This window comes from Oncorhynchus mykiss, chromosome 18 (genome assembly GCF_057628025.1).
Source record: "Oncorhynchus mykiss isolate SJ-2025 chromosome 18, ASM5762802v1, whole genome shotgun sequence".
In the NCBI taxonomy this organism is placed as follows: domain Eukaryota; kingdom Metazoa; phylum Chordata; class Actinopteri; order Salmoniformes; family Salmonidae; genus Oncorhynchus; species Oncorhynchus mykiss.
The window spans coordinates 5,273,565-5,299,582 of record NC_143039.1 but is presented as its reverse complement, the minus strand read 5'-3'; the positions used below and the strand labels follow the sequence as shown (position 1 = coordinate 5,299,582).

The window sequence follows — 26,018 nt, the reverse complement described above, 5'->3', positions numbered from 1 at the left end:
AGGGTTCTGGTCTAAAGTAGTTCACTATATATAGGGAATAGGGTTCTATAGGGCCCTGGTCTACAGTAGTGCATTATATAGGGACTAGGGTTCTATAGGGCCCTGGTCTACAGTAGTGCACTATGTAGGGACTAGGGTTCTATAGGGCCCTGGTCTAAAGTAGTGCACTATGTAGGGACTAGGGTTCTATAGGGCCCTGGTCTAAAGTAGTGCACTATATAGGGACTAGGGTTCTATAGGGCCCTGGTCTAAAGTAGTGCACTATATAGGGACTAGGGTTCTATAGGGCCCTGGTCTAAAGTAGTGCACTATGTAGGGACTAGGGTTCTATAGGGCCCTGGTCTAAAGTAGTGCACTATATAGGGACTAGGGTTCTATAGGGCCCTGGTCTAAAGTAGTGCACTATATAGGGAATAGGGTTCTATAGGGCCCTGGTCTAAAGTAGTGCACTATATAGGGAATAGGGTTCTATAGGGCCCTGGTCTAAAGTAGTGCACTATATAGGGAATAGGGTTCTATAGGGCCCTGGTTTAAAGTAGTGCACTATATAGGGAATAGGGTTCTATAGGGCCCTGGTTTAAAGTAGTGCACTATATAGGGACTAGGGTTCTATAGGGCCCTGGTCTACAGTAGTGCACTATATAGGGACTAGGGTTCTATAGGGCCCTGGTTTAAAGTAGTGCACTATGTAGGGAATAGGGTTCTATAGGGCCCTGGTATAAAGTAGCGCACTATATAGGGAATAGGGTTCTATAGGGCCCTGGTCTAAAGTAGTGCACTATATAGGGTCTAGGGTTCTATAGGGCCCTGGTCTAAAGTAGTGCACTATATAGGGAATAGGGTTCTATATGGCCCTGGTCTACAGTAGTGCACTATATAGGGACTAGGGTTCTATAGGGCCCTGGTCTAAAGTAGTGCACTATATAGGGAATAGGGTTCTATAGGGCTCTGGTCTAAAGTAGTGCACTATATAGGGACTAGGGTTCTATAGGGCTCTGGTCTAAAGTAGTGCACTATATAGGGACTAGGGTTCTATAGGGCCCTGGTCTAAAGTAGTGCACTATATAGGGAATAGGGTTCTATAGGGCTCTGGTCTAAAGTAGTGCACTATATAGGGAATAGGGTTCTATATGGCTCTGGTCTAAAGTAGTGCACTATATAGGGAATAGGGCTCTGGTCTAAAGTAGTGCACTATATAGGGAATAGGGTTCTATAGGGCTCTGGTGTAAAGTAGTGCACTATATAGGGAATAGGGTTCTATAGGGCCCTGGTCTAAAGTAGTGCACTATATAGGGACTAGGGTTCTATAGGGCTCTGGTCTAAAGTAGTGCACTATATATAGGGAATAGGGTTCTATAGGGCTCTGGTCTAAAGTAGTGCACTATAATAGGGAATAGGGTTATATAGGGCTCTGGTCTAAAGTAGTGCACTATATAGGGAATAGGGTTCTATAGGGTCCTGGTCTAAAGTAGTGCACTATATAGGGACTAGGGTTCTATAGGGCCCTGGTCTAAAGTAGTGCTCTATAATAGGGAATAGGGTTCTATAGGGCCCTGGTTTAAAGTAGTGCACTATGTAGGGACTAGGGTGTCGTTTGGGGAGGCAGACTAAGTGTTCAGTCTCTTTCTGTTCCAGCTGCTGCAGGGGAAGTCCATCCCCAAGTTTGGAACGTTGGATCTGATCGAAACAGGAAGCGGCAATGGTGAGGGGCGTGGCTACAGCGGAGACTGTGATGACGAGGATGGGTGTGGCGGATCAGGGGGTGGAGAGGTCAAGAGGAAGGTCATGACGGTCTCTAAACGTAAGTCGCCTCGGACCTTTGACTTTTACTTCACGTTTCAGCCTTGTTCATTCACTTGTTTGTTTACGGCAGCTGAGTTACCTTCCTCACGTCCTCTGTCTGTCACACAACTGAGTTACCTTCCTCTGTCTGTCACACAACTGAGTTACCTTCCTCTGTCTGTCACACAACTGAGTTACCTTCCTCTGTCTGTCACACAACTGAGTTACCTTCCTCTGTCTGTCACACAACAACTGAGTTACCTTCCTCACGTCCTCTGTCTGTCACACAACTGAGTTACCTTCCTCTGTCTGTCACAACAACTGAGTTTCCTTCCTCTGTCTGTCACACAACAACTGAGTTACCTTCCTCTGTCTGTCACACAACTGAGTTACCTTCCTTTGTCTGTCACACAACTGAGTTACCTTCCTCTGTCTGTCACACAACTGAGTTACCTTCCTCACGTCCTCTGTCTGTCACACAACTGAGTTACCTTCCTCTGTCTGTCACACAACTGAGTTACCTTCGTCTGTCTGTCACACAACTGAGTTACCTTCCTCTGTCTGTCACACAACAACTGAGTTACCTTCCTCTGTCTGTCACACAACAACTGAGTTACCTTCCTCTGTCTGTCACACAACAACTGAGTTTCCTTCCTCTGTCTGTCACACAACAACTGAGTTACCTTCCTCACGTCCTCTGTCTGTCACAACAACTGAGTTTCCTTCCTCTGTCTGTCACGCAACAACTGAGTTACCTTCCTCTGACACACAACAACTGAGTTACCTTCCTCACGTCCTCTGTCTGTCACGCAACAACTGAGTTACCTTCCTCTGTCTGTCACGCAACAACTGAGTTACCTTCCTCTGTCTGTCACACAACAACTGAGTTACCTTCCTCACGTCCTCTGTCTGTCACGCAACAACTGAGTTACCTTCCTCTGTCTGTCACACAACAACTGAGTTACCTTCCTCACGTCCTCTGTCTGTCACGCAACAACTGAGTTACCTTCCTCTGTCTGTCACGCAACAACTGAGTTACCTTCCTCTGTCTGTCACACAACAACTGATTTACCTTCCTCACGTCCTCTGTCTCTCTCTGGAAACATCTTAGTTTCCTTCCTCACGTCCTCTCTCTCTCTCTGGAAACATCTTTAGTTACCTTCCTCACGTCCTCTGTCTGTCTCTCTCTCTCTGGAAACATCTTAGTTTCCTTCCTCACGTCCTCTGTCTGTCTCTCTCTCTCTGGAAACATCTTAGTTACCTTCCTCACGTCCTCTGTCTGTCTCTCTCTCTGGAAACAACTTAGCCAGCTGCGCCACCAATAGCAAAATACGGAACAATCTGAGGAGTGAGTTTAACCAACTCAGCTCGGTAACACGTCTCACCTGTTGTCACAGTGTAACACCTGATCTCAGATCTGATTACAGAAGACCGTATAATAGCATAGATCAGCTCTGTAACACGTCTCACCTGTTGTCACAGTGTAACACCTGATCTCAGATCTGATTACAGAAGACCGTATAATAGCATAGGTCAACTTGGTAACACGTCTCAGCTGATCTCAGGTCAGATTACAGAAGACCGTATAATAGCACAGGTCAACTTAGTAACACGTCTCAGCTGATCTCAGGTCAGATTACAGAAGACCGTATAATAGCACAGGTCAACTTGGTAACACGTCTCAGCTGATCTCAGGTCAGATTACAGAAGACCTTATAATAGCACAGGTCAACTTGGTAACATGTCTCAGCTGATCTCAGGTCAGATTACAGAAGACCGTATAATAGCACAGGTCAACTTGGTAACACGTCTCAGCTGATCTCAGGTCAGATTACAGAAGACCGTATAATAGCATAGGTCAACTTGGTAACATGTCTCAGCTGATCTCAGGTCAGATTACAGAAGACCGTATAATAGCATAGGTCAACTTGGTAACACGTCTCAGCTGATCTCAGGTCAGATTACAGAAGACCGTATAATAGCACAGGTCAACTTGGTAACACGTCTCAGCTGATCTCAGGTCAGATTACAGAAGACCGTATAATAGCACAGGTCAACTTGGTAACACGTCTCAGCTGATCTCAGGTCAGATTACAGAAGACCGTATAATAGCACAGGTCAACTTGGTAACACGTCTCAGCTGATCTCAGGTCAGATTACAGAAGACGGTATAATAGCACAGGTCAACTTGGTAACACGTCTCAGCTGATCTCAGGTCAGATTACAGAAGACCGTATAATAGCACAGGTCAACTTGGTAACACGTCTCAGCTGATCTCAGGTCAGATTACAGAAGACTGTATAATAGCACAGGTCAACTTGGTAACACGTCTCAGCTGATCTCAGGTCAGATTTACAGAAGACGGTATAATAGCACAGCTCTTGTAGCTGTAGAAGGATCATCCAAGCCGACGCAGGCTGAACGTGATTTAATGGGGATCACTGATGCAATGCAGAAGAAAGTCCTGTGTAAATGTCAGCCGGTTCCCCAGCGGTCCGTGGGACAATAATCTGTTTCTCTCTCAGGGAGTCTCCATATGTCAACATCCGTCCGTCCCTACGATCACACGCTTTGTCATCACTTTGTCAACCTCCGTCACAAATGGTATCCTATCCTACGTAGTGCCTTACTTTGACCAGGGCCCCGTTGGGGACCCAGGCTCTGTCACACTAAACAGACAGGGCTAGTGGCCTTCCTTCCTCTCTATCTGTCATGGTGTTAATCTATCTGTCATGGTGTTAATCTATCTGTCGTGGATTACTGTATTTCTCTCTGTCATGGTCCACTGTATATCAGTCTGTTTTGGTCCACTGTATATCTGTCATGGTTCACTATATATCAGTCTGTCTTGGCCCACTGTATATCAGTCTGTCATGGTCCACTGTATATCTATTATGGTCCACTGTATATCTGTCATGGTCCACTGTATATCTGTCTGTCATGGTCCACTGTATATCTGTCATGGTCCACTGTATATCTGTTGTGGTCCACTGTATATCTGTCATGGTCCACTGTATATCTATTATGGTCCACTGTATATCTGTCATGGTCCACTGTATATCTGTCTGTCATGGTCCACTGTATATCTGTCATGGTCCACTGTATATCTGTTGTGGTCCACTGTATATCTGTCATGGTCCACTGTATATCTATTATGGTCCACTGTATATCTGTCATGGTCCACTGTATATCTGTCATGGTCCACTGTATATCAGTCATGGTGCACTGTATATCTGTCATGGTCCACTGTATATCTGTCATGGTCCACTGTATATCTATTATGGTCCACTGTATATCTATTATGGTACACTGTATATCTGTCTGTCATGGTTCACTGTATATCTGTCATGGTACACTGTATATCTGTCATGGTCCACTGTATATCTGTCATGGTCCACTGTATATCTGTCATGGTCCACTGTATATCTGTCATGGTACACTGTATATCAGTCATGGTCCACTGTATATCAGTCTGTCATGGTCCACTGTATATCAGTCATGATCCACTGTATATCTGTCATGGTCCACTGTATATCTGTCATGGTCCACTGTATATCTGTCATGGTCCACTGTATATCTGTCATGGTCCACTGTATATCAGTCATGGTGCACTGTATATCTGTCATGGTCCACTGTATATCTGTCATGGTCCACTGTATATCTGTCATGGTACACTGTATATCAGTCATGGTCCACTGTATATCAGTCATGGTCCACTGTATATCAGTCTGTCATGGTCCACTGTATATCTGTCATGGTTCACTGTATATCTGTCATGGTACACTGTATATCAGTCATGGTCCACTGTATATCAGTCATGGTCCACTGTATATCAGTCTGTCATGGTCCACTGTATATCAGTCTGTCATGGTCCACTGTATATCAGTCTGTCATGGTCCACTGTATATCTGTTATGGTTCAATGTATATCAGTCTGTCATGGTTCACTGTATTTCTGTCTGTCATGGTTCACTGTAATTCTGTCTGTCATGGTCCACTTTATATCTGTCTTGGTTCATGTTTCCTGGTTCATGTTTTCTGGTTCCTTTTCGTTAGGCCATGTTTCCTGGTTCCTATTGGTTAGGCCATATTTCCTGGTTCCTATTGGTTAGGCTGGGTTTCCTGGTTCCTATTGGTTAGGCCGTGTTTCCTGGTTCCTATTGGTTAGGCCATGTTTCTTGGTTCCTATTGGTTAGGCCATGTTTCCTGGTTCCTATTGGTTAGGCCGTGTTTCCTGGCTCCTATTGGTTAGGCCATGTTTCCTGGTTCCTATTGGTTAGGCCATGTTTCCTGGTCCCTATTAGTTAGGCCGTGTTTCCTGGTTCCTATTAGTTAGGCCGTGTTTCCTGGTTCCTATTAGTTAGGCCGTGTTTCCTGGTTCCTATTAGTTAGGCCGTGTTTCCTGGTTCCTATTGGTTAGGCTATGTTTCCTGGTTCCTATTGGTTAGGCCGTGTTTCCTGGTTCTTATTAGTTAGGCCGTGTTTCCTGGTTCCTATTAGTTAGGCCGTGTTTCCTGGTTCCTATTAGTTAGGCCGTGTTTCCTGGTTCCTATTAGTTAGGCCGTGTTTCCTGGTTCCTATTGGTTAGGCTATGTTTCCTGGTTCCTATTGGTTTTGATCTCCAAGCATCATAATCATATACATAAATACACCTTTTGTGTTTTTCTCTGCTTTCTTCCTTAATCCTCCCAATCGTGTCCTGATGCTATCAGATCAGAGTTAATAGGATGAGATTACCGTAGATTATAGATCACGTTGTTGGGGGAGATTAAGATATGGGTTTTTGACAACCTCCTAAGGGAATCCGATCCAATCAGCCCTCCTCTGGATCTGAAACAGGTTTTTAACAGGATTATGTTTGGATACAATTCAATGATATCTGCCCTGTGATTGTTGTGGGGATGGGATCACTTCCTCTGTGTGGGGTGGAATGGGGAGTCCTCTTGTTGTGGTGATGGGATCACTACCTCTGTGTAGGGTGGAATGGGGAGTCCTCTTGTTGTGGTGGTGGGATCACTACCTCTGTGTAGGGTGGAATGGCGAGCCCTCTTGTTGTGGTGATGGGATCACTACCTCTGTGTAGGGTGGAATGGGGAGTCCTCTTGTTGTGCGGTGGGATCACTTCCTCTGTGTAGGGTGGAATGGGGAGTCCTCTTGTTGTGCGGTGGGATCACTTCCTCTGTGTAGGGTGGAATGGGGAGTCCTCTTGTTGTGGTGATGGGATCACTACCTCTGTGTAGGGTGGAATGGGGAGTCCTCTTGTTGTGGTGATGGAATCACTACCTCTGTGTAGGGTGGAATGGGGAGTCCTCTTGTTGTGGTGATGGGATCATTCTGTGTTGTGATGGGAAGCCATATGTTCTGTGTTGTGATGGGAAGCCATATGTTCTGTGTTGTGCTGGGAAGCCATATGTTCTGTGTTGTGCTGGGAAGTCATATGTTCTGTGTTGTGCTGGGAAGCCATATGTTCTGTGTTGTGATGGGAAGTCATATGTTCTGTGTTGTGCTGGGAAGCCATATGTTCTGTGTTGTGGTGGGAAGCCATATGTTCTGTGTTGTGGTGGAAAGCCGTACGTCCATACGTTCAGAGACGGGGTCTAAAATGAGTTTAGTAGCAGACACAGAGACAGGTTCTAAAATGAGTTTAGTAGCAGAGACGGGTTCTAAAAGGAGTTTAGTAGCAGACACAGAGACGGGTTCTAAAAGGAGTTTAGTAGCAGACACAGAGACAGGTTCTTAAAGGAGTTTAGTAGCAGAGACGGGTTCTAAAAGGAGTTTAGTAGCAGACGCAGAGACAGGTTCTAAAAGGAGTTTAGTAGCAGACACAGAGACAGGTTCTTAAAGGAGTTTAGTAGCAGAGACGGGTTCTAAAAGGAGTTTAGTAGCAGACACAGAGACGGGTTCTATAAGGAGTTTAGTAGCAGGGCCAGGTTCTAAAAGGAGTTTAGTAGCAGACACAGACACGGGTTCTAAAAGGAGTTTAGTAGCAGACACAGAGACGGGTTCTAAAAGGAGTTTAGTAGCAGACACAGAGACAGGTTCTATAAGGAGTTTAGTAGCAGACACAGAGACAGGTTCTATAAGGAGTTTAGTAGCAGGGCCAGGTTCTAAAAGGAGTTTAGTAGCAGACAGAGACGGGTTCTAAATGGAGTTTAGTAGCAGACACAGAGACAGGTTCTAAAAGGAGTTTAGTAGCAGACACAGAGACGGGTTCTAAAAGGAGTTTAGTAGCAGACACAGACGGGTTCTAAAAGGAGTTTAGTAGCAGACACAGAGGCAGGTTCTAAAAGGAGTTTAGTAGCAGACACAGACGGGTTCTAAAAGGAGTTTAGTAGCAGACACAGACGGGTTCTAAAAGGAGTTTAGTAGCAGACACAGAGACAGGTTCTAAAAGGAGTTTAGTAGCAGAGACAGAGACGGGTTCTAAAATGAGTTTAGTTTTTGCTAGCAGGAAAGACAAGATTTCCTGCGAGGGGGGGAAGCAGAATGAGAGGAAGGAGGAGAGGAAGTGGAGGAGGGCCCCGTTAGCATCAAGTTCTTATTAATTAATAGTGTGTCTCAGGAGGAGGATATTATAGGATTTGATTCCCTGGGTGGCAGTCAGGAGGAGATTAAAGGATACGATTCCCTGGGTTGCAGTCAGGAGGGCCCCAGGCTGATGAAGGATAACGGGGAGATGTTCTCATGGACGCTTCTAAACTGACTGGATTGGACCTAGTTGCTGAAAGATGAGCCCCAGGCTGATGAAGGATAACGGGGAGATGTTCTCATGGACGCTTCTAAACTGGCTGGATTGGACCTAGTTGCTGGATTGGACCTAGTTGCTGAAAGATGTTGGACCGTAGATCTTTATATTGTGACATCACCCACAATAGAGGTAATCCTAAAGATCTATGTATACAGTCTACTAGAATCCAAGTTGAGGAAGATGGAGCCGACAGACATGGTAGTTCTACGTCTCGTACTTCTAGCTCCTAAACAAGTCTTTGAAAGCCAAGTGAACAAACAGATCACCGACCATTTAGAATCCCACCGTACCTTCTCCGCTATGCAATCTGGTTTCCAAGCTGGTCACGGGTGCACCTCAGCCACGCTCAAGGTCCTAAACGATATCATAACCGCCATAGATAAAAGACAATACTGTGCAGCTGTCTTCATCGACCTGGCCAAGGCTTTCCACTCTGTCAATCATCATATTCTTATCTGCAGACTCAACAGTAGTTTCTCTAATGATTGCCTCCTGGTTCACCAACTACTTCTCCGACAGAGTTCAGTGTGTCAAATCGGAGGGCCTGTCGTCCGGGCCTCTGGCGGTCTCTATGGGGGTGCCACAGGGTTTAAGTCTCGGGTTGACTCTTTTCTCTGTAAACATCAGTGATGTTGCTCTTGCTGCTGGTGATTATCTGGTCCACCTCTACCCAGACGACACCATTCTGTTTACTTCTGGCCCACCTTTGGACACTGTGTTAACAAACCTCCAAACGAGCTTCCACTCCAAACAATACTCCTTCCGTGGCCTCCAACTGCTATTAAATGCAAGTAAAACTAAATGCATGCTCTTCAACCGATCGCTGCCCGCACCTGCCCTCCTGACTAGCATCACTACTCTGGACGGTTCTGACTTAGAATATGTGGACAACTACAAATACCTAGGTGTCTGGCTAGTCTGTAAACTCTCCTTCCAGACTCACATAAAACATCTCCAATCCAAAGTTAAATCTAGAATCGGCTTCCTATTTCGCAACAAAGCATCCTTCACTCATGCTGTCAAACATACCCTCGTAAAACTGACTATCCTACCGATCCTCGACTTTGGCGAGGACATTTACAAAATAGTCTCCAACACTCTACTCAGCAAATTGGATGCAGTCTATCACATTGCCATCCGTTTTGTCACCAAAGCCCCATATACTGCCCACCACTGCGACCTGTATGCTCTCGTTGGCTGGTCCTCGCTACATATTCATCGCCACCTTATCTCAGCTCACTGATCCCCATAGCAATACCCACCCGTAGCACGCGCTCCAGCAGGTATATTTCCATGGTCATCCCCAAATCCAACACCTTCTTTGGCCACCTTTCCTTCCAGTTCTCTGCTGCCAATCACTGGAACGAATTGCAAATATCACTGGAGTTGGAGACTTATATCTCCCTCACTAACTTCAAGCATCGGCTGTCAGAGCAGCCTACCGATCGCTGCAGCTGTACACAGCCATCTGTAAATAGCCCATCTGTAAATAGCCCATCTATAAACAGCCCATCCAACCAACCTCCTACCTCATCCCCATATTGGTTTTGTTTTTCTGCTCTTTTGTACACCAGTATTTCTACTTGCACATCCTCATCTGCACGTATATCACTCCAGTGTAAATTGCTAAATTGTAATTACTTTGCCACTATTAGCCTATTTATTGCCTTACCTCCTTACTCCGTTTGCACACACTGTATACAGATTTTTCTATTGTGTTATTGACTATACATTTGTTTATCCCATGTGTAACTCTGTGTTGTTGTTTGTGTCGCACTGCTTTGCTTTATCTTGGCCAGGTCGCAGTTGTAAATGAGAACTTGTTCTCAACTAGTCTAGAGGTGATCTGGTCTACCTGGTTAAACAAAGGTGATCTGGTCTACCTGGTTAAATAAAGGTAAAATAAATAATAATAATATGTAAACTTGGCAGTAATTCTTTGGGAAGTTATTTCTTATTAGAACATTTCTTTGTGTTATTACGTACAGCCGGAAGTAACTTTTGGATATCAGAGTGGAGGTAACTCACCAGCATTCAGAGTGGAGGTAACTCACCAGCATTCAGAGTGGAGGTAACTCACCAGCACCAGCATTTAGAGTGGAGGTAACTCACCAGCATTCAGAGTGGAGGTAACTCACCAGCATTCAGAGTGGAGGTAACTCACCAGCATTCAGAGTGGAGGTAACTCACCAGCATTCAGAGTGGAGGTAACCCACCAGCATTCAGAGTGGAGGTAACTCACCAGCATTCAGAGTGGAGGTAACTCACCAGCATTCAGAGTGGAGGTAACCCACCAGCATTCAGAGTGGAGGTAACTCACCAGCATTCAGAGTGGAGGTAACCCACCAGCATTCAGAGTGGAGGTAACTCACCAGCATTCAGAGTGGAGGTAACTCACCAGCATTCAGAGTGGAGGTAACTCACCAGCATTCAGAGTGGAGGTAACTCACCAGCATTCAGAGTGGAGGTAACTCACCAGCATTCAGAGTGGAGGTAACTCACCAGCATTCAGAGTGGAGGTAACTCACCAGCATTCAGAGTGGAGGTAACTCACCAGCATTCAGAGTGGAGGTAACTCACCAGCATTCAGAGTGGAGGTAACTCACCAGCATTCAGAGTGGAGGTAACTCACCAGCATTCAGAGTGGAGGTAACTCACCAGCATTCAGAGTGGAGGTAACTCACCAGCATTCAGAGTGGAGGTAACTCACCAGCATTCAGAGTGGAGGTAACTCACCAGCATTCAGAGTGGAGGTAACTCACCAGCATTCAGAGTGGAGGTAACTCACCAGCATTCCGACCAGAGGTACAACTTTCCTGGATTGGATCCTTTGTTCGTACAGCTGAACTTATCCCAGAGGCTCCTCCAAGAAGACGCCGGTAGAGAAGAGGTATTCAGAGTGCACTTCTAGTCCGATTCAGGAGGTCTTCACACCGTCCACTGCTTCCGAGTATATTACTCTCTGATGTTCAGATCCCTGCACCTTAGAGGCTGCTGCCCCATGAACAAAGACATGGAATCACTGGTCACTTTAATAACGGAACACTAGTCACTTTAATAATGTTTACATACTGCTCTACTCATCTCATATGTATATACTGTATCTTACTGTATTCTAGACAATGCCAAACCGACATTGCTCATTCTAATATTTACATATTTCTTTATCCTTTCTTTTACTTTTAGATTTGTGTATATTATGTGTGTTGTTGTGAATTGTTAGATATTACTGCACTGTTGCAGCTAGAAACACCACCATTTCTTTACACCCGCAATAACATCTGTTAAATATGGACCAATAACATCTGTTAAATTTGTGTATGGACCAATAACATCTGTTAAATATGTGTATGGACCAATAACATCTGTTAAACCTCTTTGGGCTGAGATCCACAAACGATTATGTTAGGTCAGAGCCAAGTCACCGAAAAACACAGCCATTTTTCCAGCCAAAGAGAGGAATCACAAAAATCAGAAATAGAGAAAATGAATCACTTGCCTTTGATGATCTTCATCAGATGACACTCATAGGACTTAATGTTACACAATACATGTATGTTTTGTTCGATAAAGTTCATATTTATCTAAAAAAATTCAGTATATATTGGCGCGTTATGTTCAGTAGTTCCAAAAACATCTGGTGATTTTGCAGAGAGCCACATCAATTTACAGAAATACTCATCATAAACTTTGATGAAAGATACAAGTGTTATACATAGGATTAAATATTCACTTTCCTTTGATGATCTTCATTGGAATGCACTCCCAGGAATCCCAGTTCCACAGTAAATGTTTGTTTTGTTCGATAAAGTCCATCATTTATGGCCAAATACCTATTTTTTGTTTGCGCGTTTAGTTCACTAATCCAAATCCAGAGAGCGCGGGCACTAAGTCCAGACGAAAAGTCAAAAAAGTTTAATTAAAGCTCGTAGAAACATGTCAAACGATGTATTATAATCAATCTTTAGGATATTTTTATCATAAATCTTCAATAATATTCCAACCGGACAATTCCGTTGTCATTAGAAAGGAAAGAGAACAACCGTCTCGCTCACGGCCACGTACGAGACACAACTAATGGTTTTCAGGCTGACCACTTGTTGAAACAGCTCTTATTCGCTCCCATTTCACAGTAGAAGCCTGAAACAACTTTCTAAAGACTGTTGACATCTAGTGGAAGCCGTAGGAAGTGCAATCGGATCCCATTTACACTGGATATTGGATAGGCAGTCACTTAAAACTACAAACCCCAGATTTCCCACTTCCTGGTTGGATTTTTCTCAGGTTGTCGCCTGCCATATGAGTTCTGTTATTCTCACAGACATCATTTTAACAGTTTTGGAAACGTCAGAGTGTTTTCTATCCAATTCTCGTCCTGAGTAGCAGGCAGTTTACTTTGGGCATGCTTTTCATCCAGACGTGAAAATTCAGCCCCCTATCTCAAAGAAGTTTTAAATATGTGTATGGACCAATAACATCTGTTAAATATGGACCAATAACATCTGTTAAATATGGACCAATAACATCTGTTAAATATGGACCAATAATATTTGTTAAATATGGACCAATAACATCTGTTAAATATGGACCAATAACATCTGTTAAATATGGACCTGTTACGAATCCCTTTTGGCCCGACAGTCTAGGGGGGATGGTAATGAGACCCGTAACATATCTCATGCAAATTATAGTTGTGACAAAGTGTGAACGAAATAACCACGACAACTGAAATAATACCGTCAAACTCAGGGTTTATTTATAAACACACGGTAATGGGGGGAGCAGGAAAAGGGGCTGAGCTTGACCCAAGGAAAGAAACAAGCAGGAGGAGGTGTGTCTTCTGATTGATGATTGATTGTTGACTGATTGGGGAGTGATGATTTTCACCTGTGAGGGGAGAAGGAGAGAAAAGAAACACACACACACACACAGGATACACACACAGGATAACTGTATCCGTAACATGACCAATGACATCTGTTAAATATGGACCAATAACATCTGTTAAATATGGACCAATAACATCTGTTAAAAATGTGTATGGACCAATAACATCTGTTAAATATGGACCAATAACATCTGTTAAATATGTGTATGGACCAATGACATCTGTTAAATATGGACCAATAACATCTGTTAAATATGTGTATGGACCAATGACATCTGTTAAATATGGACCAATAACATCTGTTAAATATGGACCAATAACATCTGCTAAATATGTGTATGTGACCAATAAAGTATGGTTTGATTTGTAGGGTGCACTACTTTCGACGGGGCGCTATAAAGAAATAGGGTGCACTACTTATGACGGAGGCCTTTAGGGAATAGGGTGCACTACTTTCAACGGGGGCCTATAGGGAATAGGGTGCACTACTTTCGACGGGGGGCTATAGGGAATAGGGTGCACTACTTTTGACGGGGGCCTATAGGGAATAGGGTGCACTACTTTCGACGGGGGCCTATAGGGAATAGGGTGCACTACTTTCGACGGGGGCCTATAGGGAATAGGGTGCACTACTTTCGACGGGGGCCTATAGGGAATAGGGTGCACTACTTTCGACGGGGGCCTATAGGGAATAGGGTGCACTACTTTCGACGGGGGCCTGTAGGGAATAGGGTGCACTACTTTCGACGGGAGCCATAAGGTTCCATTTTGGACGAATATGCCCTGAGTCTGACACACTGAAAGGACTGGTTCACCTCCCCTGAGTCTGCCACACTGAGAGGACTGGTTCACCTCCCCTGAGTCTGTCACACTGAGAGGACTGGTTCACCTCCCCTGAGTCTGACACACTGAGAGGACTGGGTCACCTCCCCTGAGTCTGACACACTGAGAGGACTGGTTCACCTCCCCTGAGTCTGCCACACTGAGAGGACTGGTTCACCTCCCCTGAGTCTGACACACTGAGAGGACTGGGTCACCTCCCCTGAGTCTGACACACTGAGAGGACTGGTTCACCTCCCCTGAGTCTGCCACACTGAGAGGACTGGTTCACCTCCCCTGAGTCTGCCACACTGAGAGGACTGGTTCACCTCCCCTGAGTCTGACACACTGAGAGGACTGGTTCACCTCCCCTGAGTCTGACACACTGAAAGGACTGGGTCACCTCCCCTGAGTCTGACACACTGAGAGGACTGGGTCACCTCCCCTGAGTCTGACACACTGAGAGGACTGCTTTACCTCCCCTGAGTCTGACACACTGAGAGGACTGGTTCACCTCCCCTGAGTCTGACACACTGAGAGGACTGCTTTACCTCCCCTGAGTCTGACACACTGAGAGGACTGGTTCACCTCCCCTGAGTCTGCCACACTGAGAGGACTGGTTCACCTCCCCTGAGTCTGACACACTGAGAGGACTGGTTCACCTCCCCTGAGTCTGACACACTGAAAGGACTGGGTCACCTCCCCTGAGTCTGACACACTGAGAGGACTGGGTCACCTCCCCTGAGTCTGACACACTGAGAGGACTGCTTTACCTCCCCTGAGTCTGACACACTGAGAGGACTGGTTCACCTCCCCTGAGTCTGACACACTGAGAGGACTGCTTTACCTCCCCTGAGTCTGACACACTGAGAGGACTGGTTCACCTCCCCTGAGTCTGCCACACTGAGAGGACTGGTTCACCTCCCCTGAGTCTGCCACACTGAGAGGACTGGTTCACCTCCCCTGAGTCTGACACACTGAGAGGACTGGTTCACCTCCCCTGAGTCTGCCACACTGAGAGGACTGGGTCACCTCCACTGATTCTGCAACACTGAGAGGACTGGTTCACCTCCCCTGAGTCTGCCACATTGAGAGGACTGGTTCACCTCCCCTGAGTCTGACACACTGAGAGGCCTGGGTCACCTCCCAAGAGTCTGCTACACTGAGAGGACAGGGTCACCACCCCCGAGTCTGATTATCCTGAATCAGGAGGTAATTATCCTGAATCACAAGGTAATTATCCTGAATCATGAGGTAATTATCCTGAATCAGGGGGTAAATATCCTGAATTAGAAAGTAATTATCCTGAATCAGGAGGTAATTATCCTGAATCAGAAGGTAATTATCCTGAATCACATGGAAATTATCCTGAATCATGAGGTAATTATCCTGAATTAGGAGGTAATTATCCTGAATCAGGTGGTAATTATCCTGAATCAGGGGGTAATTATCCTGAATCAGGGGGTAAATATCCTGAATTAGAAAGTAATTATCCTGAATCAGGATGTAATTATCATGAAGTAATTATCCTGAATCATGATGTAATTACCCTGAATCAGGAGGTAATTATCCTGAATTAGGAAGTAATTATCCTGAATTAGGAGGTAATTATCCTGAATTAGGAGGTAATTATCCTGAATCAGGGGGTAATTATCCTGAATCGGGGGGTAATTATCCTGAATCATGAGGTAATTATCCTGAATTAGGAAGTAATTATCCTGAATTAGGGGGTAATTATCCTGAATTAGGAGGTAATTATCCTGAATTAGGGGGCAATTATCCTGAATTAGGAGGTAATTATCCTGAATTAGGAGGTAAGTATCCTGAATCAGGGGGTAATTGTCAGACAGACACGTCAGACAGACACGTCAGACAGACACGTCAGACAGACACGTCAGACAGACACGCCAGACAGACACGTCAGAGGAAGTAGAGAGAGGTTTAACCCCATTAGTAAGCCAAGGTCCACCTCTCCTCCTCCTTCCTCTCCACCCCTCTAGATAATGTCACACATGGCAGCTGTTGCCACCCTAAACTCAACCAACCGCTTCAGGATCAATCTGTATTTAGCTCTGTGTCAAGGTCTGTTAGTCTGCTGGTCCTCTAAAAGTTCCTCCGCAATATCGGATTGCTGTCATGTAATGCTTTGCGTTAGCCGAATGTGTTGAATGAAATGTGTCCATATCCAATAACAGTGGATAACATCGTCTCTGTGGTCTTTTTCAAAAGGTTGAGAGTGATTTTTACTGGACAACTTGAACTCTGATTATGTCTCCGATCAACAGATTGGTGTTCTGTGGGATTTCTTTGTGATGCTCCTGGACTAGTTAATGGGATCTGCCTGTTCTGTCTGCACCCTGAATCATCCTCTGTACCTCCTCCTCTCCTCTCATCCCCGAGGGTCTGTCCCTGAGAAACCACCCTGAATCATCCTAAATGTCATCCTCTATTGTTCATCCTGTAGAAAACCCAGTTAGTCAGATGGATCTGAACTGATTCCTTCCCAAGGTAAATTTGGCTGGAAACTTGGGGTTGAAGGTGTAGTGAGAGGTCTGAGAGGACAAGGACAGCTGGATTTGTTGTGGCCCTCTCCTCATACCTAAACAGGACAAAACATAACATACAGTTGAAGTCGGAAGTTCACATACACCTTGGCCAAATACCATCGTTTCGGGTAGCCTTCCACAAGCTTCCCACAATAAGTTGGGTGAATTTTGGCCCATTCCTCCTGACAGAGCTGGTGTAACTGAGTCAGGTTTGTAGGCCTCCTTGCTCGCACACACTTTTTCAGTTCTGCCCACAAACATTCTATAGGATTGAGGTCAGGGCTTTGAGATGGCCACTCCAATACCTTGACTTTGTTGTCCTTAAGCCATTTTGCCACACCTTTGGAAGTATGCTTGGGGTCATTGTCCATTTGGAAGACCCATTTGCGACCAAGCTTTAACTTCCTTTAATGTTGCTTCAATATATCCACATAATTTTCCTACCTCATGATGCCATCTATTTTGTGAAGTGCACCAGTCCCTCCTGCAGCAAAGCACACCCACAACATGATGCTGCCACCCCCGTGCTTCAGGGTTGGGATGGTGTTCTTCGGCTTGCAAGCTTCCCCCTTTTTCCTCCAAACATAACGATGGTCGTTATGGCCAAACAGTTCTATTTTTGTTTCATCAGACCAGAGGACATTTCTCCAAAAAGTATGATCTTTGTCCCCATGTGCAGTTGCAAACCGTAGTCTGGCTGTTTTCTTCCTTGCTGAGCGGTCTTTCAGGTTATGTCGATATAGGACTCATTTTACTGTGGATATAGATACTTTTGTACCTGTTTCCTCCAGCATCTTCATAAGGTCCTTTACTGTTGTTCTGGTATTGATTTGCACTTTTCGCACCAAAGTACATTCATGTCTAGCAGACAGAACGCGTCTCCTTCCTGAGTGGTATGACGGCTGCCTGGTCCCATGGTGGTTATAGTTGCATACTATTGTTTGTACAGATGAACGTGGTACCTTCAGGCGTTTGGAAATTGCTCAATCCACAAGCAGAGAGAGAGCTGGGGGAGGTCCCATTAACAACCAAGGAGTGTGTCCCAAATGTCACCCTATTCCCTACATAGTGCACTACTTTAGACCAAATGGCACCCTATTCCCTACATAGTGCACTACTTTAGACCAAATGGCACCCTATTCCCTACATAGTGCACTTCTTTAGACCAAGTGGCACCCTATTCCCTACATAGTGCACTACTTTAGACCAAATGGCATCCTATTCCCTACATAGTGCACTACTTTAGACCAAATGGCACCCTATTCCCTACATAGTGCACTACTTTACAGCAAATGGCACCCTATTCCCTACATAGTGCACTACTTTTGACTAAATGGCACCCTATTCCCTACATAGTGCACTACTTTTGACTAAATGGCACCCTATACTTTTGCATAGGGAACAGGGTGCCATTTGGGAAGGCTGTAATATTGCTGTTAACTTTATTTCTTGGCAATTTGATTTCATTTTTCAATAAAACAAATAGTAATTTTGTCAGGTGGTTATTTGCCGTTGGACAGCTTCTGTGAGGGCTTGTTGTAAACTTTGGCGACATCCTGAATGATTTCCGGTAATCGATGTCCTCTCTTGTCGTAGCAGCCCGACCCTGACCCTGACCCTGACCCCGACCCTGACCCTGTCTGAAGTAACTCTTCTTCCATGTAGGTTAAAGATACTGTTTGTTCCCTTCTCTCTCTGTCTCTCTCTCTCTGTCTGCCTGTCAGACAGGTTTCCGTGAGTTCGTATGTTAATGTTAAAGGCCTAGTGCAGTCAAAAATGTGATTTTACTATGTTTTATATATATTTCCACACTGAGGATAATGCCCTTTAAATGTAACAGCCTTTTGAAAAGACCTCCTGACTGGTGACATCACCAGGCGGTAAATGAGTTAATAGACCAATAAGAAAGAGTTCCAAACCTCCTCGCCACTCAAACCACTCCCACACAGTCCACAATTCTTGCTCGAGAAATTCCTATTTGCCAAGAAGGTATTTTTTTTTAAATATATTTTTTTAACATTTTAATTCAACAATCACAGGAAGGTACTTAATTGCTACCCATAAATTATTTGATATTGAGATACAAATGTCTGTATTGGACCTTTTAAATGAACCATTTACCCGAACCTGACAATCTCTGTAGTATCTCACCTGGTTCCTGACAATCTCTGTAGTATCTCACCTGGTTCCTGACAATCTCTGTAGTAACTCACCTGGCTCCTGACAATCTCTGTAGTATCTCACCTGGTTCCTGACAATCTCTGTAGTAACTCACCTGGCTCCTGACAATCTCTGTAGTATCTCACCTGGTTCCTGACAATCTCTGTAGTAACTCACCTGGTTCCTGACAATCTCTGTAGTAACTCACCTGGTTCCTGACAATCTCTGTAGTAACTCACCTGGTTCCTGACAATCTCTGTAGTAACTCACCTGGTTCCTGACAATCTCTGTAGTAACTCACCTGGTTCCTGACAACCTCTGTAGTAATTCACCTGGTTCCTGACAATCTCTGTAGTAACTCAACTGGTTCCTGACAATCTCTGAGGTAAATCACCTTGTTCCTGGTAATCTCTGTAGTAACTCACCTTGTTCCTGTACTTTAAAATTAGTTTGTGGTTCTCTCTCTCTCTCTCTATGCATCTCTGCATTTCTCTCTCTGCATCTCTCTCTCTCTCTCTCTCTCTCTCTCTGCATCTCTCTCTCTGCATCTCTCTTTCTCTCTCTCTGTCTCTCTCTCTGTCTCTGTCTCTCTCTCTCTCTCTGCATCTCTCTCTCTGTCTCTCTCTCTCTCTCTATCTCTGTCTCTCTCTCTCTCTATCTCTGTCTCTCTCTATCTCTGTCTCTCTCTCTCTCTATCTCTGTCTCTCTCTCTCTCTCTCTCTCTGTCTCTCTGTCTCTCTCTCTATCTCTGTCTCTCTCTCTCTCTCTCTGTCTCTATCTCTCTCTCTCTGTCTCTCTGTCTCTCTCTCTCTCTATCTCTGTCTCTCTCTCTCTCTCTCTGTCTCTCTCTCTCTCTCTCTCTCTGTCTCTCTCTCTCTCTATCTCTGTCTCTCTCTCTCTCTATCTCTGTCTCTCTCTCTGTCTCTCTGTCTCTCTCTCTCTCTCTCTCTGTCTCTCTGTCTCTCTCTCTCTCTCTCTCTCTGTCTCTCTCTCTATCTCTGTCTGTCTCTCTCTCTCTCTCTGTCTCTCTCTCTCTCTCTGTCTCTCTCTCTCTCTCTCTCTCTCTCTCTGTCTCTCTGTCTCTCTCTCTCTCTCTATCTCCATCTCTCTCTCTCTCTCTGTGTCCTTCCTGCGTAACTTCAGCCATTGACTTGTTCTTCTCCAAGGTCGTCCTTGGATGTGCATCGGTAGCGTCGCCAGACAATAATGCCTTTCTACCTCCTCCCATCATCCTCCTCTTCTCCTTTGTCTTCTGCTCTCCTTGGTTGTGTCCCAAATGGCACTCTATTCCCTACATAGTGCACTACAGCCCTATGGGCCCTTGTCAAAAGTAGTACGTTATAGGGAATAGGGTGCAGTTTTGGATGTAGTCCTTGCCTCGCCACCCAGGCAGAAAATGTTACGTCTTCTGTGAAAAGCACTCTGTTCACTCACACAGGACCATCGCATCACTAGCCTCGGTCTGCTGAACCAGAGAATGTTCACGCTGCCCAATGGGAGCTAGGGTTGGGGCCCAAATGGTCCCTGTTCCCTATACAGTATAGTGCAGCACAGGGCTCTGGTCGAAGGCAGTGCACTATATAGGGAATAGGGAACCAATTGGGACGTATCCTAGAAGCCAGACGTTATAAAAGCCCCCGAACGTCGTTCACCTTTAACCTTAATAGGTGTCAACAGGTGGGAGTGAACAACACAGTTAATCAAACTGATGCTCCCTCCCTTCCATCCCTCCATCCCTCCCTCCATCCCTCCTTCCTTCCATCCCTCCCTCCCTCCCTCCATCTCCTTCCCTCCATCCCTCCCTCCCTCCTTCCTTCCTTCCCTCCCTCCCTCCCTCCATCTCCTTCCCTCCATCCCTCCCTCACTCCTTCCTTCCCTCCCTCCCTCCCTCCCTCCCTCCCTCCCTCCCTCCCTCCCTCCCTCCCTCCCTCCCTCCCTCCCTCCCTCCCTCCCTCCCTCCCTCCCTCCCTCCATCTCCTTCCCTCCATCTCCTTCCCTCCATCCCTCCCTCCTTCCTTCCTTCCCTCCCTCCCTCCCTCCCTCCCTCCATCTCCTTCCCTCCATCTCTCCCTCCCTCCATCTCCTTCCTTCCTTCCCTCCCTCCCTCCCTCCCTCCCTCCCTCCCTCCCTCCCTCCCTCCCTCCCTCCCTCCCTCCCTCCATTCTTCCCTCCCTCAATCTCCCTCCATTCCTCCCCATTCTTCCCTCCCTCAATCTCCCTCCATTCCTCTCTCCATTCTTCCCTCCCTCAATCTCCCTCCATTCCTCCCTCCACTTCCCTCCCTCCATCTCCCCCATCTCCCCTTCATAACTTCCTCCATCTCCCCCACATCTCCCTCCATCCCTCCCTCCACCTCACTCCATTTCCCTCCATCCCCCTCCATCCCTCCCTCCATCCTTCCCTCCATCTCCATCCCTCCATGCATCTCCCTCCATCCCCCTCCATCCCTCCCTCCATCTCCCCCATCTCCATCCCTCCATGCATCTCCCTCCATCCCCCTCCATCCCTCCCTCCATCTCCCCCATCTCCATCCCTCCATGCATCTCCCTCCATCCCCCTCCATCCCTCCCTCCATCTCCCCCATCTCCATCCCTCATGCATCTCCCTCCATCCCCCTCCATCCCTCCCTCCATCTCCCCCATCTCCATCCCTCCATGCATCTCCCTCCATCCCCCTCCATCCCTCCCTCCATCTCCCCCATCTCTATCCCTCCCTCCATCTCCCCCATCTCCATCCCTCCATGCATCTCCCTCCATCCCCCTCCATCCCTCCCTCCATCTCCCCCATCTCTATCCCTCCCTCCATCTCCCCCATCTCCATCCCTCCCTCCATCTCCCCCATCTCCATCCCTCCCTCCATCTCCCCCATCTCCATCCTTCCCTCCATCTCCCCCATCTCCATCCCTCCCTCCATCTCCCCCATCTCCATCCCTCCATCCATCTCCCTTCATCTTGACATAGATGAATAAAGAAAGATAGACCGCCCAGATAGATCCCCCTTGTCTCAGGCTTGTAACTATGACCAACCAGACAGATAGATCCCCCTTGTCTCAGGCTTGTAACTATGACCAACCAGACAGATAGATCCCCCTTGTCTCAGGCTTGTAACTATGACCAACCAGACAGATAGATCCCCCTTGTCTCAGGCTTGTAACTATGACCAACCAGACAGATAGATCCCCCTTGTCTCAGGCTTGTAACTATGACCAACCAGACAGATAGATCCCCCTTGTCTCAGGCTTGTAACTATGACCAACCAGACAGATAGATCCCCCTTGTCTCAGGCTTGTAACTATGACCAACCAGACAGATAGATCCCCCTTGTCTCAGGCTTGTAACTATGACCAACCAGACAGATAGATCCCCCTTGTCTCAGGCTTGTAACTATGACCAACCAGACAGATAGATCCCCCTTGTCTCAGGCTTGTAACTATGACCAACCAGACAGATAGACCCCCCCCCCCATCTCAGGCTTGTAACTATGACCAACCAGACAGATAGATCCCCCTTGTCTCAGGCTTGTAACTATGACCAACCAGACAGATAGATCCCCCTTGTCTCAGGCTTGTAACTACGACCAACCAGACAGATAGACCCCTTGTCTCAGGCTTGTAACTATGACCAACCAGACAGATAGATCCCCCTTGTCTCAGGCTTGTAACTATGACCAACCAGACAGATAGATCCCCCCCGTCTCAGGCTTGTAACTATGACCAACCAGACAGATAGATCCCCCTTGTCTCAGGCTTGTAACTATGACCAACCAGACAGATAGATCCCCCTTGTCTCAGGCTTGTAACTATGACCAACCAGACAGATAGATCCCCCTTGTCTCAGGCTTGTAACTATGACCAACCAGACAGATAGACCCCCCCCCATCTCAGGCTTGTAACTATGACCAACCAGACAGATAGATCCCCCTTGTCTCAGGCTTGTAACTATGACCAACCAGACAGATAGACCCCCATCTCAGGCTTGTAACTATTACAAACCAGACAGATAGATCCCCCTTGTCTCAGGCTTGTAACTACGACCAACCAGACAGATAGACCCCACCCCCCCATCTCAGGCTTGTAACTATGACCAACCAGACAGATAGATCCCCCTTGTCTCAGGCTTGTAACTATGACCAACCAGACAGATCGATCCCCCCTGTCTCAGGCTTGTAACTATGACCAACCAGACAGATCGATCCCCCCCTGTCTCAGGCTTGTAACTATGACCAACCAGACAGATATATCCTCCTCCCGTCTCAGACTTGTAACTACGACCAACCAGACAGATAGATCCCCCCCCGTCTCAGGCTTGTAACTATATAGTCTCCACGTTGACTACCGGTAACCCCTGTATATAGCCTCCACATTGACTCTGTACCGGTACCCCCTGTATATAGCCTCCACATTGACTCTGTACCGGTACCCCCTGTATATAGCCTCCACATTGACTCTGTACCGGTACCCCCTGTATATAGCCTCCACATTGACTCTGTACCGGTACCCCCTGTATATAGCCTCCACATTGACTCTGTACAGGTACCCCCTGTATATAGCCTCCACATTGACTCTGTACAGGTACCCCCTGTATATAGCCTCCACATTGACTCTGTACCGGTACCCCCTGTATATAGCCTCCACATTGACTCTGTACCAGTACCCCCTGTATATAGCCTCCACATTGACTCTGTATCGGTACCCCCTGTATATAGCCTCCACATTGACTCTGTACCGTAATACCCTGTATATAGCCTCCACATTGACTCTGTACCGTAAAACCCCCTGTATATAGCCTCCACATTGACTCTGTACCGTAATACCCTGTATATAGCCTCCACATTGACTCTGTACCGTAATACCCTGTATATAGCCTCCACATTGACTCTGTACCGTAATACCCTGTATATAGCCTCCACATTGACTCTGTACCGTAACACCCTGTATATAGCCTCCACATTGACTCTGTACCGTAATACCCTGTATATAGCCTCCACATTGACTCTGTACCGTAATACCCTGTATATAGCCTCCACATTGACTCTGTACCGTAATACCCTGTATATAGCCTCCACATTGACTCTGTACCGGTACCCCCTGTATATAGCCTCCACATTGACTCTGTACCGGTACCCCCTGTATATAGCCTCCACATTGACTCTGTACCATAACACCCTGTATATAGCCTCCACATTGACTCTGTACCGGTACCCCCTGTATATAGCCTCCACATTGACTCTGTACCATAACACCCTGTATATAGCCTCCACATTGACTCTGTACCATAACACCCTGTATATAGCCTCCACATTGACTCTGTACCGTAACACCCTGTATATAGCCTCCACATTGACTCTGTACCGTAACACCCTGTATATAGCCTCCACATTGACTCTGTACCGTAACACCCTGTATATAGCCTCCACATTGACTCTGTACCGGTACCCCCTGTATATAGCCTCCACATTGACTCTGTACCGTAATACCCTGTATATAGCCTCCACATTGACTCTGTACCGTAATACCCTGTATATAGCCTCCACATTGACTCTGTACCGGTACCCCCTGTATATAGCCTCCACATTGACTCTGTACCGTAACACCCTGTATATAGCCTCCACATTGACTCTGTACCAGTACCCCCTGTATATAGCCTCCACATTGACTCTGTACCAGTACCCCCTGTATATAGCCTCCACATTGACTCTGTACCGGTACCCTCTGTATCTATCCTCCACATTGACTCTGTACCGGTACCCCCTGTATATTGCCTCCACATTGACTCTGTACCGGTACCCCCTGTATATAGCCTCCACATTGACTCTGTACCGTAACACCCTGTATATAGCCTCCACATTGACTCTGTACCGTAACACCCTGTATATAGCCTCCACATTGACTCTGTACCGGTACCCCCTGTATATAGCCTCCACATTGACTCTGTACCAGTACCCCCTGTATATAGACTCCACATTGACTCTGTACCGGTACCCCCTGTATCTAGCCTCCACATTGACTCTGTACCGTAACACCCTGTATATAGCCTCCACATTGACTCTGTACCGTAACACCCTGTATATAGCCTCCACATTGACTCTGTACCGTAACACCCTGTATATATCCTCACTATTGTTATTATGTGGGTATTTCTCTTAACTGCCTTGTTGGTTAAAGGGCTCGTCAGTAGGCATTTCACTGTCAGGTCTTCCTGTTGTATTCGGCAAATGTGACAAATGCGATTTGATTTGTATTGAGACTTTTCTAAAATCCCTCTGTTGTTTTTTCCACCTAGTATACCGTCTTAAAGCAGCTCGATCTCCCCTCCCTTTCCTGACAATCTCCTCTGAAGAGTAATTATGAGTATAATCATAACTCCTTGCACATTGTGTTGCAGCTCTCTGTTGGGTTTAGCATACTAATTTGGCTCATATCACAGGCTCGTTGTTTACGGAAACATAATCCTGAAGAATCACACCCCTCACTGAACCACGACTGATTGTCTGCTATGTGTTGAATGTTGATTCAGACATTATACTGTTTATACCCTGAGTTAACCACACATTATACTGTAGTCTACCCTGAGTGTACCACACATTATACTGTAGTCTACCCTGAGTATACCACACATTATACTGTAGTCTACCCTGAGTATACCACACATTATACTGTAGTCTACCCTGAGTATACCACACATTATACTGTAGTCTACCCTGAGTATACCACACATTATACTGTAGTCTACCCTGAGTATACCACACATTATACTGTAGTCTACCCTGAGTATACCACACATTATACTGTAGTCTACCCTGAGTATACCACACATTATACTGTAGTCTACCCTGAGTATACCACACATTATACTGTAGTCTACCCTGAGTATACCACACATTATACTGTAGTCTACCCTGAGTATACCACACATTATACTGTAGTCTACCCTCAGCCAGAGGCCACACAGGGGCCAACCAGGGGCCACACAGGGGCCAGCCAGGGGCCAGCCAGAGGCCACACATGGGCCAGCCAGAGGCCACACAGGGGCCACACAGGGGCCAGCCAGGGGCCAGCTAAAGGCCACTCAGGGGCC

The 26,018-nt window shown here is 46.3% G+C and overlaps 1 protein-coding gene across 1 annotated transcript in view; it reads left to right on the top strand.

Annotated features, from left to right (window-relative positions):
- The window catches only part of LOC118947128 (glypican-5), a 286,720-nt gene that overhangs the window by 170,514 nt on the left and 90,188 nt on the right, over nt 1–26,018 (top strand). Inside the window, exon 8 of the mRNA XM_090206690.1 lies at nt 1,636–1,801. Within this exon, the coding sequence (XP_090062816.1) occupies nt 1,636–1,801 (166 nt within the window). The remainder of the gene's footprint in view (nt 1–1,635; nt 1,802–26,018) is intronic.